The sequence below is a fragment of the Platalea leucorodia genome (genome assembly GCF_965183815.1).
Source record: "Platalea leucorodia genome assembly, chromosome: 23".
Classification (NCBI taxonomy): Eukaryota; Metazoa; Chordata; class Aves; order Pelecaniformes; family Threskiornithidae; genus Platalea; species Platalea leucorodia.
This window is the reverse complement of record NC_138845.1, coordinates 3131190-3150238: the sequence shown is the minus strand read 5'-3', so window position 1 is coordinate 3150238 and position 19049 is coordinate 3131190. Positions and strand designations below refer to the sequence as shown.

The 19049-nt window shown below is 68.9% G+C and overlaps 2 protein-coding genes across 7 annotated transcripts; one reads left to right on the top strand and one right to left on the bottom strand.

Moving 5' to 3' along the window:
- Positions 1 to 470: 470 nt before the first annotated feature.
- ITGB7 (integrin subunit beta 7) lies at positions 471 to 11873 on the top strand (the record flags this gene model as incomplete). Its single annotated transcript, XM_082332253.1, has 13 exons — positions 471 to 477; positions 581 to 784; positions 1812 to 1982; positions 2069 to 2310; positions 4032 to 4190; positions 4290 to 4385; positions 4472 to 4561; positions 4646 to 4786; positions 6153 to 6340; positions 7150 to 7367; positions 9016 to 9238; positions 10513 to 10750; positions 11739 to 11873. 12 exons carry the CDS (start codon positions 471 to 473, stop codon positions 10724 to 10726), a joined length of 1953 nt encoding a protein of 650 aa, XP_082188379.1. The 3' UTR covers positions 10727 to 10750; positions 11739 to 11873.
- A 1170-nt stretch (positions 11874 to 13043) lies between these two features.
- ZNF740 (zinc finger protein 740) lies at positions 13044 to 18506 on the bottom strand. 6 transcript variants are annotated; one of them, XM_082332529.1, is made up of 9 exons: positions 18394 to 18506; positions 16783 to 17154; positions 16438 to 16585; positions 16113 to 16244; positions 14961 to 15047; positions 14778 to 14849; positions 14504 to 14627; positions 14301 to 14419; positions 13603 to 14177 (listed from the first exon to the last, which is right to left on the bottom strand). In XM_082332529.1, exons 4-9 carry the CDS (start codon positions 16176 to 16178, stop codon positions 14088 to 14090), a joined length of 558 nt encoding a protein of 185 aa, XP_082188655.1. In that variant the 5' UTR covers positions 16179 to 16244; positions 16438 to 16585; positions 16783 to 17154; positions 18394 to 18506; the 3' UTR covers positions 13603 to 14087. The 6 variants fall into 6 exon arrangements, with proteins under 6 accessions (XP_082188653.1, XP_082188656.1, XP_082188651.1 ...); XM_082332527.1 differs by lacking the exon at positions 16438 to 16585 and having other exon boundaries at positions 13044 to 14177; positions 14961 to 15035; positions 16939 to 17154; XM_082332525.1 differs by lacking the exon at positions 16438 to 16585 and having other exon boundaries at positions 13601 to 14177; positions 16939 to 17154.
- Positions 18507 to 19049: the final 543 nt, after the last annotated feature.

Below are 19049 nucleotides of genomic sequence, written 5' to 3'. Positions count from 1 at the left end.
GGGGGTCCCCATTTTCCCTGGGCCCCCCGTGGGGGCCGGCCCCCCCGCCCCCAGCCCTTGCGTGACCCCCCCGGCCCTGCGGTTTGTCACCAGGAAGCAGCAAAACCTCGGTGACAAACAGGCGGGGGGGGGCCCCACCCCAGCACCCAGCACCCAGCACCCAGCACCCAGCACCCAGCACCCACCCGGCTCCCACAGCCCTGGGGTGCTGGGGATGTGGGGTGCAGGGAATATGGGGTGCAAGGGGATGGGTGCTGGGTGCAGGGAGACGTGGGGTGCAGGGAGGTGGGTGCTGGTGATGTGGGGTGCTGGGTGCAGGAGGGACGTGGGGTGCAGGGGACGTGGGGTGCAGGGAGATGGGTGCTGGTGACGTGGGGTGCTGGGTGCAGGAGGGACATGGGGTGCAGGGAGGTGGGTGCTGGGTGCAGGGAGACGTGGGGTGCAGGGAGGTGGGTGCTGGGTATAGCGGGATGTGGGGTGCAGAGAGATGGGTGCTGGGTGCAGGGGGCCGTGGGGTGCAGGGAGCTGGGTGCTGGGTGCTGGGGCCATGGGGTGCTGGCGCTGACCCCCGTCTCCGCAGGAGTTCACGCGGGGGGGGGCAGGCGGAGGCCACCCGCTGCGGCCCGCGGGAGGCCCTGGGAGCGCGCTGGGTGCCCCCCGGGCGCCGTGGTGGAGCCCCGCGGCAGCGTGCGGGTGCTGGAGGATGAGGAGCTGGGCCCCGGGGGGGGGCGGGGGGCCCCCACCCAGCTGCGGCCCCAGAGCGTCCAGCTGCTGCTGCGGCCCGGTGAGGGGCTGGGGGAGAGGGAGGGGGGAGATGGAGGGGGGAGATGGGGGAGATGGAGGGAGGGATGGCGGGGAGATGGAGGGAGGGATGGCGGGGAGATGGAGGGAGGGATGGAGGAGGGAGAAGAGGGATGGGGGAGATGGACGGGGGGGGGGAAGAGGGAGGGAGGGATGGCGGGGAGATGGAGGGAGGGAAAAGTGGGAGGGAGAGAGGGATGGTGGGGAGATGGAGGGAGAGATGGAGGGAGGGAGAAGAGGGATGGGGGAGATGGACGGGGGGGAAGAGGGAGGGAGGGAGGGATGGCGGGGAGATGGAGGGAGAGATGGAGGGAGAAGAGGGATGGGGAGATGGATGGGGGGAAGAGGGAGGGAGGGATGGCGGGGAGATGGAGGGAGGGATGGTGGGGAGATGGAGGGAGAGATGGAGGGAGAAGAGGGATGGGGGAGATGGACGGGGGGGGAAGAGGGAGGGAGGGATGGCGGGGAGATGGAGGGAGGGAGAAGTGGGAGGGAGGGATGGGGGAGATGGAGGGAGGGATGGCGGGGAGATGGAGGGAGAGATGGAGGGAGCGAGAAGAGGGATGGAGGAGATGGACAAGGGAAGAGGGAGGGAGGGATGGAGAAGAGGGAGGGATGGGGAGAGGGAAGGAGGGATGGAGGGCGAGATGGGGGATGGAGGGGAGGGGTGGATGGATGGAGTGGGAGATGGAGGGAGGGATGGTGAGGGCGGTGGAGGGATGGAGAAGAGGGAGGGATGGAGGGGAGAGATGGAGAGGGTGCTGGGGGATGGATGAGAGGGATGGAGAAGGTGGAGGGAGGGAGGGAGAGGGAGATGGAGGATGGGGGGTGGATGGGGGGCTGGGGGGAGGAAGGGGGCGAGGGACCGGTGGCGGGACGGGGAGATGGAGGGCTGGGGAGATGGAGCAGCCGGAGACGGGGGCCGGCGGAGGTGGCCGGGGGGGGGGAGGGGTGGGACGCAGGGGGAGCCGGGTGCCCCCCGCCCCCCCTGACCCCCCCGGCCCCCCCAGGGGAGGAGCGCAGCTTCCAGGTGCGGTTCCGGCGGGTGCAGGGCCACCCCGTGGACCTCTACTACCTGATGGACCTCTCCTACTCCATGAAGGACGACCTGGAGAACGTCCGCAAGCTGGGCAGCGACCTCCTGGCCGCCCTGCGCAACGTCACCTCCTCCGTCCGCATCGGTGGGGCCGCGCCGGGGGTCCCCCCGGGGGTTAGGGGTGCTCGGCGGCTTCCCCCCACCCCAAAACTTTGTCCTCCCCCCTTCCAGGTTTCGGTTCCTTCGTGGACAAAACGGTGCTGCCCTACGTCAGCACGTTGCCCTCCCGGCTGCGCAACCCCTGCCTGGAGCGGCAGGAACCCTGCGATCCCCCCGCCGCCTTCCGCCACGTCCTCTCCCTCACCGCCGACGCCGGCGAGTTCGCCGAGCGCGTCAGCCGCCAGCGCATCTCCGGCAACCTGGACACGCCGGAGGGCGGCTTCGACGCCATCATGCAGGTGGCCCTCTGCGAGGTGAGCGGGCGAGGGGGGCGCGGGGGCGCCCGCCTGGAGACGGGCGCTGCGGGAGCGAGCGCCTGCGGCTGCGCCTGCGAGCGGAGGTGCGAGCGAGCCTGGGCGCGAGAGCGACTGGGTGGGCGCCCGCAGGCGGTCCTGCGTGCAAGAGCGCGGGCAAGCGCGTGAGCGAGCGTGCCTGCGAGCGTGCCTGCCTGCAAGCGTGCCTGCCTGCAAGAGCTCAAGTGCAAGTGCAAGCATTCCTGCACGCGAGAGCGCATGCAAGTGCGCGAGCGAGCGTGTCTGCAAGCGTGGCTGCCTGCGAGCGTGGCTGCCTGCAAGAGCTCAAGTGCAAGTGCAAGCATTCCTGCACGCGAGAGCGCATGCAAGCGCGCGAGCGTGTCTGCGAGCGTGCCTGCCTGCGAGCGTGCCTGCCTGCAAGAGCTCAAGTGCAAGTGCAAGCATTCCTGCACGCGAGAGTGCATGCAAGTGCGCGAGCGAGCGTGTCTGCAAGCGTGGCTGCCTGCGAGCGTGCCTGCCTGCAAGAGCTCAAGTGCAAGTGCAAGCATTCCTGCACGCGAGAGCGCATGCAAGCGCGCGAGCGTGTCTGCGAGCGTGCCTGCCTGCGAGCGTGCCTGCCTGCAAGAGCACAAGTGCAAGTGCAAGCATTCCTGCACACGAGAGCGCATGCAAGTGCGCGAGCGAGCGTGTCTGCGAGTGTGCCTGCCTGCAAGCGTGCCTGCCTGCAAGAGCATCTGCACATGAAAGCACTTCTACCTGCAAGAGTGCATGCAACTGTCTGCAAGCGTGCCTGCCTGCAAGCGAGCTTGCAAATGTGGCTGCCTGCAAGCATGCGTGCAAACATGCCTGCCTGCAAGAGCATGTGCAGGTGCACAGGCAAGCGTGCCTGCCTGCAAAAGAGCCTGCATGCCTGGGTGCATGCAAGAGTGTGTGCAAGTGTGCATGCAAGCAAGAGCGTGTGCAAGCACATGTGCAAGCATGCCTGCCTGCAAAAGAACGTGCAAGCGTGTGTGCAAACGTGTCTGCCTGCAAAAGCCTGTGCAAGAGCACATGCCAGCGTGCGTGCATGCAAAAGTGCCTGCAAGCATGCACGCAAGCATGAGTCCTTGCGAGAGCATGTGCAAGCATGCCTGCTTGCAAACGTGCCTGTCTGCAAGCGAGCCTGTGTGCATGGGTGTGTGCAAGTGTGCGTGCCTGCAAGAGCATGTGCACGCATGCCTGCGTTCAAAAGCCCGTGCAAGCAAGCACGACTGCCTGCAAGTGTGAGTGCGAGCATGCCCGCGTGCAAAAGCCCGTGCAAGCGTGCGGGTAAGCACGACTGCCTGCAAGTGTGAGTGCGAGCATGCCCGCGTGCAAAAGCCCGTGCAAGCACGTGGGTAAGCACGACTGCCTGCAAGTGTGAGTGCGAGCATGCCCGCGTGCAAAAGCCCGTGCAAGCGCGCGGGGTTAGCACGACAGCACGCAAGTGTGAGTGCGAGGATGCCCGCGTGCAAAAGCCCGTGCAAGCGCGCGGGGTAAGCACGACAGCCTGCAAGCGTGAGTGCGAGCATGCCCGCGTGCAAAAGCCCGTGCAAGCGCGCGGGTAAGCACGACTGCCTGCAAGCGTGAGTGCGAGCATGCCCGCGTGCAAAAGCCCGTGCAACCGTGCAAGCGCGCCTGCGAGCGCGCGGGGCGCGCACAGACGCGCGCGGGCCCCGTCGCGACGCCCGCCGCCCCCCCAGGAGCGCATCGGCTGGCGCCCCGTCACCCGCCTGCTGGTCTTCGCCTCGGACGACACCTTCCACACGGCGGGGGACGGCAAACTGGGGGGCATCGTCACCCCCAGCGACGCCCGCTGCCACCTCGACGCCAGCGGCGTCTACGCCAAAAGCCACCTCTATGTAAGTGCCGGGATGGTGGGGGGGGTTGGGGGGGGTGGGGTGTTTTGGGGGGGTTTTGGGGGGGTGGGCACCCCAGCACCCATGCCCCCCCCCCCGCAGGACTACCCCTCGGTGGGACACTTGGCCCAAGTGCTTTCGGCCGCCAACATCCAGCCCATCTTCGCCGTGACGGGGCCGACCGTGCCCCTCTACCAGGTGAGCGGGTGGGCGCGGGGGGTCCCTGGGTGGGGGGGGGGGGTCCCTAGGTGGAGACCCCCCCCCGTGACCCAGTCCCCCCGCAGGAGCTGAGCCGCCTGATCCCCAAGTCGGTGGTGGGGGAGCTGCGGGAGGACTCCAGCAACGTGGTGCAGCTGATCGCGGACGCCTACAACGTGAGGAGGGGGGCGCGGGGTGCCCCCGGGGAGGCCGGTGGGTGCTGACACCCATGGGTGCCCCCCACTCCCCCCCCCCCCCAGAGCCTCTCCTCCACGGTGGAGCTGCAGCATTCGCCGCTGCCCCCCGGCATCAGCCTCAGCTACGAGTCCCATTGCGGGGGGCCCCCCGGCCCCCCCCGGCCCCACGGCGGCCTCTGCACCGGCGTCCGCGTCAACCAGGAGGTGGGGGGACACGGGGGGGCGTGGGGGGACACAGGGGGACACGGGGGGACGTGGGGGGACACGGGGGGACACGGGGGGACACGGGGGGACATGGGGGGACACGGGGGGACGTGGGGGGACATGGGCACAGGCATGGAGGGACACGGGGGGGCGTGGGGGGACACGGGGGGACGTGGGGGGACGTGGGGGGACATGGGCACAGGCATGGAGGGACACGGGGGGGGCGTGGGGGGACACGGGGGGGACGTGGGGGGACGTGGGGGGGACATGGGCACAGGCATGGAGGGACACGGGGGGGCGTGGGGGGACACGGGGGGATGTGGGGGGATGTGGGGGGACATGGCATGGAGGGACACGGGGGGACATGGGGGGACACGGGGGGATGTGGGGGGACACGGGGGGACACAGGGGGACATGGGGGGATGTGGGGGGACATGGGTACAGGCATGGGGGGACACGGGGGGACATGGGGGGACACAGGGGGACACGGGGGGATGTGGGGGGACACGGGGGGACATGGGGGGATGTGGGGGGACATGGGGGGACATGGGGGGATGTGGGGGGACATGGGCACAGGCATGGGGGGACGCGGGAGGACATAAGGGGACATTGGGGGGACATAAGGGGCATGCGGGGACATGGGGGGACATGGGCACAGGCGTGGGGGGACCCACGGGGGGGGGGGCAGAGCCACCCGGCTCCCCCCAGCCCCAGGGACTGATCCTGCGCCCCTCCGTGTCCCCTTGTCCTGCGTCCCTGCGTGTCCGTCCGTCCGTCCCACCCGTCTGCCTGTCCCTCTGTGTCCCCTTGTGCTGTGGGTGTCCCCGTGCTGTGGGTGTCCCCGTGGGTGTCCCTGCACCACGGGTGCCCCCCATGTCATGGATGTCCCCGTGCCATGGGTGCCCCATGGGTGTCCCCCTGTGCTGTGGGTGTCCTCGTGGGTGTCCCCATGCCGTGGGCGTCCCCACGGGTGTCCCCCTATGCCATGGGTGTCCCTACGGGTGTCCCCATGCCTTGGATGTCCCTGTGCCATGGGTGTCCTCGTGGGTGACCCTGTGCCGTGGGCGTCCCCATGGGTGTCCCACGGGTGTCCCCATGCCGTGGGCGTCCTCGTGGGTGTCCCCATGGGTGTCCTCATGGGTGTCCCCGTGCCATGGGTGTCCCCGTGCCATGGGTGTCCCACGGGTGTCCCCATGCCGTGGGCGTCCTCGTGGGTGTCCCCGTGCCGTGGGTGTCCCCGTGCCATGGGTGTCCCTGCGGGTGTCCCCATGCCTTGGATGTCCCTGTGCCATGGGTGTCCTCGTGGGTGTCCCCGTGCCGTGGGTGTCCCCGTGCCGTGGGTGCCCCCCCGGGTGCCCCCCCGCAGGTGACCTTCACGGTGCGGGCGCGGGCGGCCGCCTGCCTGGGGGCCCCGCAGCGGGTGGGTCTGCGGGTGCTGGGCTTCACCGAGGAGCTGAGCCTGGAGCTGGGCACCCTCTGCGGGTGCTCCTGCACCCACCGCCAGCCCCAGGCCCCCCTCTGCCACGGCGGGACCCTCCACTGCGGGGTCTGCAGGTACCGGGGGGCGGGGGGGTCCAAGGGGCAGGATGGAGGCAAAGGGGGGGTCTGGGGGTCGGGGGGGGGGGGTCCTTGGCGTGGGTCACTTGTCCCATGGGGCGGGTGGGGGGTCCTATGGGGCAGGGTGGGGGTCCGTGGGGTGGGTGGGGGTCCAATGGAGCAGGATGGGGGGGTCCCTGGGGCAGGGTGGGGGTCCCATGGGGCAGGGTGAGGGGTCCATGGGGGGGTGGGGAGGTGGGGGTCCGGGGGGGGGGTCCAATGGAGCAGGATGGGGGGGTCCCTGGGGCAGGGTGAGGGGCAAGGGGGTGGGTGGGGGTCCCACAGGGCAGGGTGGGGGGTCCACGGGGTGGGTGGGGGTCCCACGGGGCAGGGCAGGGGCCCATGGGGCAGGGTGGGTTGTCCATGGGGTGGGTGGGGGTCCCACGGGGCAGGGTGGGGGGTCCACGGGGGGGGTGGGGGTCCCATGGGGCAGGTCAGGGGTCCACAGGGCAGGGTGGGGGGTCCACGGGGTGGGTGGGGGTCCCATGGGGCAGGTCAGGGGTCCACAGGGCAGGGTGGGGGGTCCACGGGGTGGGTGGGTGGGGGTCCCATGGGGCAGGTGGGGGTCCAATAGAGCAGGATGGGGGGGTCCCTGGGGCAGGGTGAGGGGCAAGGGGGTGGGTGGGGGTCCCACGGGGCAGGGTGGGGGGTCCACGGGGTGGGTGGGGGTCCCACGGGGCAGGGTGGGGGTCCCACGGGGGGGGGTGGGGCTCCATGGGGTGGGTGGGTGGGGGTCCCTGGCGCTGACCACTGCTGCCCCCCCCCAGGTGCCCGGGGGGCCGGCGGGGCCGGCGCTGCGAGTGCGAGGCGGCGGCGGCGGCGGCGGCGGCGGGGGGCTGCTGGCCCCCCAACAGCACGGGGCCCCCCTGCAGCGGCCGGGGCCAGTGCGTCTGCGGCGCCTGCGAGTGCCCCCCCGGGCTGAGCGGGAGCCTCTGCCAGTGCGACAGCAGCGCCTGCGAGCGCCACGGCGGGCTGCCCTGCGGAGGTGGGGGGCGCGGGGGGACGGGGGGACGCGGGGGGGACACGGGGGGGGACGGGGATATGGGGGCCATGCCCGTGCCCGTCCTTGGCATTCCCATCCCTGGGGGGGGTCCCGTGCCCATTGGGGTCCCATTCCCATGGAGGTCCCATCCCTGGGGGGGGTCCCATCCCCACGGGGGTCCCGTCCCCACAGGGGTCCCATCCCCATGGAGGTCCCATCTCTGGGGGGGTCCCGTCCCCACGGGGGTCCCGTCCCCATTGGGGTCCCGTCCCCATGGAGGTCCCATCTCTGGGGGGGTCCCGTCCCCACGGGGGTCCCGTCCCCATGGAGGTCCCATCTCTGGGGGGGGTCCCATCCCCATGGAGGTCCCATCCCCATGGAGGTCCCATCTCTGGGGGGGGTCCCGTCCCCACAGGGGTCCCATCCCCATGGGGGTCCCGTCCCTGTCCCCTGCCCCTGTCCCCATGGGGGTCCTACCCCTCGGGAGGGGGGGTCCCGTCCCCACGGGGGTCCCGTCCCTGTCCCCTGCCCCTGTCCCCATGGTGGTCCTACCCCTCGGGAGGGGGGGTCCCAGTTCCCCCTGTGAGCCCTTGTCCCCACGGGTCCCCTCCCCGTCCCTGTCCCCGTGGGGGTCCCGTTGCCTTTGCACCCCCTGTGGGGTCCTGTCCCTGTTGTGTGTCCCGTGGGGGTCCTGTCCCTGTCACTCGCCCCTGTCCCCACAGGTCCTGTCCCCATCCTGTGTCCCATGGGGGTCCCATCCCCATCGGGTCCCTGTCCCCACGGGTCCCGTCCCCGTTGTGCACCCCTGTCCCACGGGGTCCTTGTCCCCATCCCATGTCCCTGTCCCCACGGGTCCCGTCCCCGTTGTGCACCCCTGTCCCATGGGGTCCTTGTCCCCATCCCATGTCCCTGTCCCCATCCCATGTCCCCGTCCCCATGTCTCCCATCCCCATCCCCTGCCCCATGGGGTCCTGTCCCCATCCCATGTCCCCATCCCCACCCCATGTCCCTGTCCCCATCCCATGTCCCCATCCCCATGTCTCCCATCCCCATCCCCTGTCCCGCGGGGTCCTGTCCCCATCCCATGTCCTTGTCCCCATGTCTCCCATCCCCTGTCCCATGGATCCCATCCCCTGCCCCATGGGGTCCTGTCCCCACCTCATGTCCTGTCCCCATCCCCTGTCCCCATCCCATCCCCTGTCCCATGGGGTCCTGTCCCCACCCCATGTCCCTGTCCCCACCCCATGTCCCCATCCCCACCCCGTGCCCCTGTCCCCATGCTCCCATCCCAGGCCCCTGTCCCATGGATCCCATCCCCTGTCCCACGGGGTCCTGTCCCCATCCCACGCCCCCGTCCCATGTCCCCATCCCCTGTCCCACGGGGTCCTGTCCCCATCCCATGTCCCTGTCCCCATCCCATGTCCCCATCCCCATGTCTCCTATCCCATGTCCTTGTCCCCATGTCTCCCATCCCACGCCCCCGTCCCATGTCCCCATCCCCTGTCCCACGGGGTCCTGTCCCCATCCCATCCCCCGTCCCACGGGGTCCTGTCCCCACGGGCCCCCTCCCCGTCCCGCGGGTCCCACGGCGGGGGGGTGGCGGGGCCGGCGGCGGCCTGGCGGGGCCGCGTGACGCCAGCGCGGTGCCCAGGCCCGCAGCGGGGCGAGTGCGTGTGCGGGACGTGCCGGTGCCGCGAGGGCTTCGGCGGCAGCGGCTGCGGGTGCCGCCTGGGGCGCGGGGGCTGCCTGCGGGACGGCCGGGAGTGCAGCGGCCACGGGCGCTGCGTCTGCGGGAGCTGCCTCTGCCAGCCCGGCTACCTGGGCCCCCTCTGCGCCCGCTGCCCCTCCTGCCGCACCCCCTGCCAGCGCCTGCGGTGAGCCCGCCGAGGGGAGCGGGCTGGGGGAATGGGGGGACTGGGGTGGGAGGGGGGGCTGGGGGCGAGGGGAGGGGAGGGGGGGGCTGGGGGCGTGGGGACAGGGACTGGGATGGGGATGGGGATGTGGGACATGGGCAGGGGGGGACTGGGGGCGATGGGATGGGATGGGATGGGGGGGCTGGGGGCGATGGGATGGGAGGGGAGGGGAGGGGGGGACTGGGGGCGTGGGGACAGGGACTGGGATTGGGATGGGGATGTGGGACATGGGCATGGAGGGGATGGGGGGACTGGGGGCGATGGGATGGGATGGGATGGGATGGGGGGGCTGGGGGCGATGGGAGGGGAGGGGAGGGGGGGACTGGGGGCGTGGGGACAGGGACTGGGATGGGGATGGGGATGTGGGACATGGGCAGGGAGGGGATGGGGGGACTGGGGGTGATGAGATGGGATGGGGTGGGAGGGGAGGGGAGGGGAGGGGATGGGATGGGGGCAATGGGATGGGAGGGGGGACAGGGGGTAGGGGGACAGGGACCGGGATTGGGATGGGGATGTGGGACATGGGCATGGAGGGCCTGGGGGGACTGGGGGCAATGGGATGGGATGGGATGGGATGGGATGGGGGGGCTGGGGGTATGGGGACAGGGACCGGGATTGGGATGGGGACATGGGACATGGGCATGGAGGGGATGGGGGAACTGGGTGGACTGGGATGGGAGGGGAGGACTGGGGGCGTGGGGACAGGGACCGGGATTGGGATGGGGATGTGGGACACAGGCAGGGAGGGGCTGGGGGGACTGGGGGCGATGGGATGGGATGGGATGGGATGGAATGGGAGGGGGGGGGACAGGGGGTAGGGGGACAGGGACCGGGATTGGGATGGGATGTGGGACATGGGCATGGAGGGGCTGGGGGGACTGGGGGCGATGGGATGGGATGGGATGGGATGGGAGGGGAGGGGAGGGGATGGGATGGGATGGGATGGGATGGGATGGGATGGGATGGGATGGGATGGGATGGGATGGGGGGACTGGGGGCGATGGGATGGGAGGGGATGGGATGGGATGGGGGGACTGGGGCAATGGGATGGGAGGGGAGGGGATGGGATGGGGGGACTGGGGGGATGGGATGGGATGGGGGGACTGGGGGTGTGGGGACAGGGACTGGGACGGGGACGTGGGACATGGAGGGGACGGGGGCTGGGGGGACCGGGACGGGGCCCCGGGGGAGCCGGGGGGGCCGAGGCCGGCGCCCTGACGGGCGGGGGTCCCCAGGGACTGCGCCGACTGCGGGGCCTTCGGGCGGGGGCCGCTGCGGGGGAACTGCAGCAGCGCCTGCGCCCGCGTCACCGCCCGGCTGCTGCCCGCGGCCCCCCGCGACCCCCGCGCCTGGTGCCGGGAGACCACCGAGGACGGCCGCGTCCTCCTCTTCCTCATCGAGGGGGCGGCGAGGAGGAGGAGGAGGAGGAGGCCGAGGAGCGGGAGGTGACGCTGACCGTCTGGGCCGAGGAGGGTGAGTGCGGGGCCCCCCCCCGCGCCCTGCGGGACCCCCGTGCCCCAAGGGACCCCGTGGACGGGGGGGTCACCCTGCACCCTAAGGGACCCCCTGTGCCCCAAGGGACCCCATGGATGAGGGGGGGGCCCTGCACCCTGAGGGACCCCCCCGTGCCCCAAGGGACCCCATGGATGGGGGGGGGCCCTGCACCCCGAGGGACCCCCCCCGTGCCCCAAGGGACCCCCCTGCACCCCAAGGGGCCCCATGGATGAGGGGAGGCCCTGCACCCTAAGGGACCCCCTGTGCCCCAAGGGACCCCCCCCTGCACCCCAAGGGGCCCCGTGGATGGGGGGGGCCCTGCACCCTAAGGGACCCCCCTGCACCCCAAGTGGCCCCATGGATGAGGGGGGGCTCTGCACCCTAAGGGACCCCCTGTGCCCCAAGGGACCCCCCTGCACCCTAAGGGACCCCAAGCCTGGGGGGGGTCCTCTGCACCCCAAGGGACCCCCCATGCCCCAAGGGACCCCCCTGCACCCCAAGGGGCCCCATGGATGAGGGAGGGGGCCCTGCACCCTAAGGGACCCCCCATGCCCCAAGGGACCCCCATGGATGAGAGGGGGGTCCCTGCACCCCAAGGGACCCCAAGCCTGGGGGGGGGGTGGTCCCTGCACCCCAAGGGACCCCCCGCATGCCCCTATACCTGGGGGGAGGGGGATGTCCTTGCCCCCATGGGACCCCCATGGCTGGGTGGGGGGGGTGTCCTTGCCCCCATGGGACCCCCATGGCTGGGTAGGGGGGGGTCCTTGGACCCACAGGCCCCCATATTTGGAGGGGGGGTGGTCCTTGCCCCCATGGGACCCCATATTTGGGTCGGGGGGGTCCTTGCACCCACAGGCCCCCATGGTTGGGTGGGTGGGGGGTCTTTGCCCCCATGGGACCCCATGGCTGGGTGGGTGGGGTGTCCTCGCCCCCCCCGGCCCCCCCCCAGCCCCTGTGGCTCCCGCAGGCGGGGCTCGGGACACGGCAGGGCTGGTGGCCGGGCTGGTGGCCGGCGTGGTGGCCCTGGGGCTGCTGGCCCTGGGGCTGTACCGCCTCGCCCTGGAGATCTACGACCGGCGGGAATATCGGCGCTTCCAACGGGAACGCCAAGGCGCCCGCTGGACCGAGGTGACCGTCCCCACGTCCCCCGTCCCCAAACCGGGGGTCACCCCCCCCGTTGGGGTCAGGGCTGTGACCCCCCCCCCTCGCTGTCCCCCCCCCCCCCCCCCACAGAACAACCCCCTCTTCAGGAGTGCCACCACCACCACCGTCAACCCCAGCTACCAACAGGAGTGAGGGGACAACGGGGACGCCCCGACGTCACCCCGGGTGGCACCGACCCCGTTGCGTCCCCGGGGACCCCCCCCAGTCCCCGGGGACCCCCCCCCCAGTCCCCAAACCCCCCTCCCCTTTCTCTGTACCCCCCCCCTCGCTGCGCTGGAGGACCCCCAATAAAAGGAGCCACCGCATCCCCAACCGTCACCTCCCTGCGCCGGGGGGGTCCCCAGGGTAAGTGGGTGCTGGGGGGGGGGGGGGGTCCGGACCCCAAAAAAGCGGAGTCTGGGGTTAGAAAAAAGAAAAAACCCGACGAATTTTTATTTAAATAAACCCTAAAGGCGACGAGGGGGGGACACGGGGACATGGGGACCGACGCTGCAGGCGGGGGGGGGACACGGGGGGACACGGCTTAGAAAAAACTACGGCTTAAAAGTGACGCAGGGCCAGCGCGGGGTGGGGGGGCCGCCCCCTGACCCCCACCCTGGGGCCGCCCCCTGACCCCCCCCGCCCCCCCTTCCTTCCCCCCTAGCAAAAGAAGTGTATTAAACCCCCCCAAAACAGCAACAAAAACATAAAAACACCCCAAAAAAATGAAACTGGGGGGGAGGGGGGGGGCCCTGCGCCCCCTCCTCGGGTTTTGGGGGGGCCCCGGAGGGGGGGGGGCTGGCTGCGGCCACCGCGCTTCTGCCCTCGTGGGTGCAGACGGCGAGGTTTCGCTCCCGGTTTCGCTCCGGATTTCGCTCCGGATTTCACTCAGCCCCCCCCCGGCTTTCCCACGCTCCCCCCCCTTCCCCAGAGCCCCCCCAAAACCCCATCCTGGCCCCCCCAAATCCCTGCAAAAGGCCGACGGGACGGAGTTACGGGGTGGCGGGGGGCTCCCAAAATGGGGGCGGGGGGTCCCCGACGCGGCATCAACAGAGACGGCGCCACCCGCCCCCCCCCCCGCCGGTGTCGGCACCCCCGGCCGCGGCCGGTGCCAACCCCGGTTCCCGGCAGCGCCAAAAAGAGGAACAGGGAACCCGAATTTGGCCCCTTTGTCCCCCCCCCCTCGCAGTCTGCGCTTTGGGGGGGGTCACGGAGGAGCTGGGGGGGCCGCTGGGCACCGCCGGTGTCCCCAAGGCTGTCCCCAAAGAGCCTGGCTCTTCCCCAGCACCCCCAAAACGCGGTTTGGGGGGGCCCCCCCCCGGGGCTGGCAGCCGGGGGGTCCCTCCCTGGCCCCCCCCCGAGGCGCCGGGCGTCTTCCCCTCCGAATCAGGGTTTTGCGGCAAACAGCCCCATTTTTGGGGGGAGGGTCTGTCTGCCCCCCACCCCGGGGCGCCCCGCAGGCGGGCGCGGGGGCGAGCGAAGGGAACGGCCCCCAAAAACGCGCACGGAAAAAGAGAAGAAAAGCGAAAAAAACCAACCCCAAAACCCTGCAAAAAACTCAAAAAAAGGGAAGCGTCGCAGAGCTCGCCGCCGCCACGGCCCCCTCCGCCGCAGCCGACGGCCCCGCCAACGCTCGCTTTTCCTTTTCTTAAAAAAATAACGAAGAAAAACAACCCCAAAAAAAAAAACAACGGGGTTAGAAACGGTTCCTCCCTGCCAGACCCTCCTACCTGAGAGCCGAGCGCCTGCGCGAGCCCGTCCGGCGGCCGAAAGGAAGCGGTCGGGGCTGGAGGCGTCGCGGTTTTGCTCTGCGTTAGGCCGGCTTGGGCTTCCAAGCCTTTCCTGAGAGGGGGAGGGCAGGATTTGGGAATAAAATTGGAAGGAGGAAGGGGAAGGAAATAAGAGGCAGGTTTATGGGCAGCTGCCTGCGGTTTCTGCCGGTCGGGAGAAGGTTTTTCCAGATCGTTTTCCGAGTTATGTACAGTGCCGTCGGCTGGAAGTCCGGGCGAGCGACTGTTTTTTCCCCGTCCCCGTGGCGGGGAGCTGGAACCGGGGGTGAAAATCCAAGAGAAACGGAGGAGGAGGAGGAAGAGGAAGAGGAGGAAGGAAAAACAACCACCCCCCCGGAGCTGCCGTCGGCGTTCCCGGTCGGTGCCGGGGTTCAGCTCGGCTCCTAGAGCAGCAGCTGCGAGTCGGGGGTCTTGGTTTGGCAACCTTGGCACATTCGTTTGTGTCTCAGGAGCCGGTCTGTCCTGGAGAAGCTCTGTGGGAAAGTTGGGGGGGGGGGGGCTATGAGCCCTGGGGGGGGGATTCCCCCTAGCCCGGAGCCCTCTCCGGATCCCTAGGGAGCGGATTCCGGTTGGATTCCGGCTCTCCGGATCGATACCTGCATGCAACGCTCGCACTGGTAGGGTTTCTCCCCGCTGTGAACGCGCTTGTGACGTTCCAGGTGATATTTCTGGATGAAGCGCATGTCGCAGACGTCGCACTCGAAGGGCTTCTCGCCTGGCCGGGAATAAAGAAGGGGGGGGGTTAATTAAAGCGGCCCCCGGCGCTCGTTAGGAGGGGGCTAACGAGGAGGGGAGGTACCGGTGTGGATGAGGATGTGTCTCTTGAGGTGGTAGCTGCTGCGGAAGGCGCCGAAGCAGTGCTCGCAGATGAAATTTTTGGGGATACCCAGCTGGAAAGAGCCGTTCTGTTTGATCACCACCACCTGCGGAGCAGAGACCCCCCCGCCCCGTCAGCGCAGGGAGGGGGCAAAATCCGCCCCCCAAAACCCCCCCCGGCCGTCCTGCGCCTGCCGGAGTTTGGGAAATCTTCCTCCTCCTCCTCCTCCTCCTCCTCCTCCTCCACGGCGGCAAACCTGGCTGCCGAGGCGGGATCCTCTCCGGGAGGAGCGGCTGGGTCCCTCGGCGCCGGCCACCCGCTTGCGGCGCTGGCACGGGGAGGGAGGGCTGGGTCAGTCGCGCCCGTTCCTGCCCCGGGACCCCCCCGGCGCCGCCGCCGCGGCCCCCCCTCGCCGTGAAACCGGGGTGCCGGGACCTGCCTTTTTAATGGATTTTTTCGGCTGCGAGGCCTCGGCCGTTTCCTCCTCTTTGCGGCTGCGGGATTTCTCGGCGTCCTGACGGAGAGCCTCCAAAAAATCAGATTAAAGGAGGGGAAAACGACGTTAAAGGAGGGGAAAAACGACGTTAAAGGAGGGCAAAACGACGCTAAAGGAGGGCGAAACGACGCTAAAGGAGGGCGAAACGACGTTAAAGGAGGGAAAACGACGTTAAAGGAGGGAAAACGACGTTAAAGGAGGGAAAACGACGTTAAAGGAGGGAAAAACGACGTTAAAGGACAGAAAAATGACGTTAAAGGAGGGGGAAAAGTCGGATTGAAGAAGGGGAAATCAAATTAGAGGAGGAGAAAATCAAACCAGAAGAGGGAAAAACTGGATTAAAGGAGGGGAAAAGAGGATTAAAGAAGGGGGAAGGGGATTGAAGAAGGGGAAAATCAAATTAAAGGCGGAAAAATTGAACTAAAGGAGGAGAAAATGGAACTAAAGGAGGAGAAAATGGAACTAAAGGACGGAAAAATGGAAGTAAAAGAAGGGAAAATGGAACTAAAGGAAGGGAAAATGGAACTAAAGGGCGAAAAATCAAACTAAAGGAGGGAAAAATTGAACTAAAGCAGGGAAAAGTCAAACTAAAGAGAGAAAAATCAAACTAAAGGAGAGAAAAATCAAACTAAAGGAGGAAGAAATCCAATTAAAAGAGAGAAAAATTGAACTAAAGGGGGAAAATCAAACTAAGAGGAGGGAAAATCAAACTAAAGCATGAGGAAAATGAACTAAGGAGAGGAAAATCGATCTGAAGGAGGAGGAAATTGAACTAAAGGAGGAAAAGGCCAAATTAAAGGAGGAAGAAACCAAATTAAAGGAGGAAAAGGCCAAATTGAAGGAGGAAAAAGCCAAATTAAAGGAGGAAAAGGCCAAATTGAAGGAGGAAAAGGCCAAATTGAAGGAGGAAAAAGCCAAATTAAAGGAGGAAAAGGCCAAATTAAAGGAGGAAAAAGCCAAATTAAAGGAGGAAAAAGCCAAATTGAAGGAGGAAAAAGCCAAATTGAAGGAGGAAAAGGCCAAGCGGAAGGGGGAGGGAGGAAGGCGAAGCCGCGCCGTGCCCCCGACCCTCGCCCCGGCGGGGAGCGGCCGTACCAGCACGTCGGGGCTGCTCCCCCTCTCCCTGCTCTCGCCTTGTTTCGAGCTCTGTTTCGGCATCATCTTCTTGCTGGCCACCGTCGGCACCAGGCAGACGCCGGAGAGGCCCTCGCAGGCCAGGAGACTCGCCTGCCGGGAGAGGGGGGGGGAGAGGCGGCCGAGCTGCAGGCGCCGGCCGCGCTAACGAACCCCCTCCCCCCCAAAAAAAAAAACCCCACCCCCCACCCCCGCCGGCCCTTTCAAACGAACGCCCAAAATTTAAAAAAAAAAAAAAAAAGAAAAGAAAAAGAAAGAAACAAAATCAAAACCAAAAAAACCAAACCCTTGCGAGGGGAACGGAGACCGGCCGCCTTCGACCGAGCGGTAAAACGGGACGGGGGGGAGGCACGAGACCCCCCCCCTCCAAATTCCCTTTTCGTGAAGATCCCGCCGAGGACCTTAATGGCTAACGGGAAGAGTTCGGATGATCCCTGGAACGACGGGCGGGAAAATTCTGCCGGCTCCGGACAGGACCCGGGACGGGGAGGGTGATGGGGTGACGGAAGGGGGGGGCCCGCGCCGGCACCCACCGCCCCGGTGGGGAGGGAGCTGCCGGGCCGAGCGCTCTCCCCCTCCCCTTCTCGGCTTCGGATCTTGGGGTACGGGTGGGAAAATTGGGGCTCATTACCTGAGCCATCTTGTGTCTGTCTGTCTGTCCTCGACAAACGGATTGTAACAATTCTTTAGCCTTAATTCTCGCCCAGGAAAAGAATTTTTTTAACGGTTAGAAAGGTGGGTTCAGTTAATCATTTTTTTTTTTTTTTTTGCCGGGCTCGTCCAGTACCCTCCACTTTGCCGACATCTTTGCCCCGGCGCCGCGGGGGGGTTCGGTGAGGCGCTTCCTCCTCAACCCCGGGGGGGGGCTGGCAGGGTTAGGCAGGGTTAGGCAGGACGGGCAGCTGCCCGTAAGGCTTCTTAGAGAGGGGACATCCCGGGGCGGGAGCCGCTTCCCCGCAGGGACGACGCTGCTGCTGCTGCTGCTGCTGCTGCGGGTCTTCGCCTGCGGGGAGGGAGGGGACGGTTATGGGGACGGGGGGGGGGGAGCCCCCCCCCCGCCGTGATGGGGGGGACCCCAGCCCCGATTTGGGGGGGTCCCCGTCAGCGTTGCGTCGCGGGCGGGCGCCCCGCGGGGAGAATTTGGGGGCGGGGGGACAGGAGGTGGCTTTAGGGGGGTGGCGGGGCTGGTTTGGGTGGGGATGGTGGCACTGGGGGGGGGCAGAAGGGGAGGGGGGTGACATTAAGCAAGGGGGGGGTGGCCTGGTTTGGGTGGGGACGGTGGCACTGGGGGGGTCAGGGGGCAAAGGGGGTGGCATCAGGCAAGGGGGGGTGACAGGGTGGGAGGTGGCCTGGTTTGGGGGGGGATGGTGGCACTGGGGGGGGGAAATGGGGAGGGGGTGACATTAGGCAAGGGGGGGGTGACAGGGTGGGGGTGGCCTGGTTTGGGTGGGGACGGTGGCACTGGGGGGTGCAGGGGACAAAGGGAAGGGGGCGTGCCTCGGGGGGGGGGTCCCAGGGTGGGGTGACACGGGGGGGGGTTGGATGACCCTGGGGGGGTGGGGGTGACCCTGAGGGTGGGCAGGGTGACATGGGGGGGGGGGGAATGATCCTGGGGGGAGTCCCGGGGGGGGGACGCTGTGGGTAAGTGGGATCCCAGGGCGGGGGGACACGGGGGGGGCGACCCGGAGGGAGGGTGTGACCCTGGGGGGGGGCGTCGAGGGGTCCCGGGATGCGGTGACACAGCGGGGGGAGGTGGGGGTGACCCTGGGGTGGGCAGGGTGACACGCTGGGGGGAGGGGATGATCCTGGGGGGGGTCCGGGGGTGGTGACGCTGTGGGTAAGGGGGGGTCCCGCGGCGGGGACACGGGGGGGTGACCGTGGGGATGGGGGTGACCGTGGGGGGGTGACACGGGAGTCCGGAGACGGGGGGCGGCACCGGGGGGGGTCACAGCGGGGGTCACGGGGGGGATCGCGGGGGGTCACCGCGGGGGGGGCACCGGGGTGACCCCGCCGGGGGGAGGGGCCGCCCCTCCCGCTGTCCCCGCCCCACCCCCACCCCTCGGTTCCCCCTCCCCTCCCCCCCCATCCCGGTACCGCCCGGTGGGGGCGGGACTGAGGCGGCGGCGGCGGCCGGGCCCGCTGAGGCGCGCGGCCCCCGCTGTGCCGGGCCGGGCCGTTCCGTTCCCCGCCCCCGCCGCCGCCCTTTGGCGCTCGGTGCCGGCGGGAAGGGGCGGGTCCGTACCTGCCGCGGCCCCTCCGCGCTCCGCTCCGCGCCGCCCCGACAAGTTTACAAACAGCCGCGGCCCCAGCGCCCCCCCCCTTCCTCGGCCGCCGCCGCCGACCCGGAACCGGAAACACCCGCCTCCCCGGACGGCACTTCCGGCGGCGGCGGGGGGAGCGGCAGGACGTGTGGGGCACGCGCATGCGCAGAGCCGCTTCGCGATGCCGAGCCCTGCGGCGCCATCTTGGAGCCGGGCGGTTGCCAGGGCAACGGGGGGCGGGCAGTGAGGCCTGGTCCGGCGGCGGGCCTGAGCCTGAGCCGAGGCCTGAGCCTGAGCCGGAGCCGGAGCCTGAGCCTAGGCCTGAGCCCGAGCCCGAGCCTGTCACTGCCCGCCCTGGTTCCCCGGGGGAGCTGCCTGTATGTTATCGCCCCGCGGTGGGCCCTGCCCCTCCTCATTGCCCCCCCCGCCCCGTTATTGCCCCCCAGGGTGGGCCCTGCCCCCCCCAGTTGCCCCTGGGGGCAGTTTTCACCCCTCCCACGGCCCCCTGGGACCCCCCCCATCCTGCTGTGACACCCCTGTCCCTCCCCGTGTCACCCCTGCCCCATTATTGCCCCCCCCCCAATTGCCTCTGGGGGCAGTTTTTACCCCCCTCCGACCCCCTGGGCCCCCCCCATCC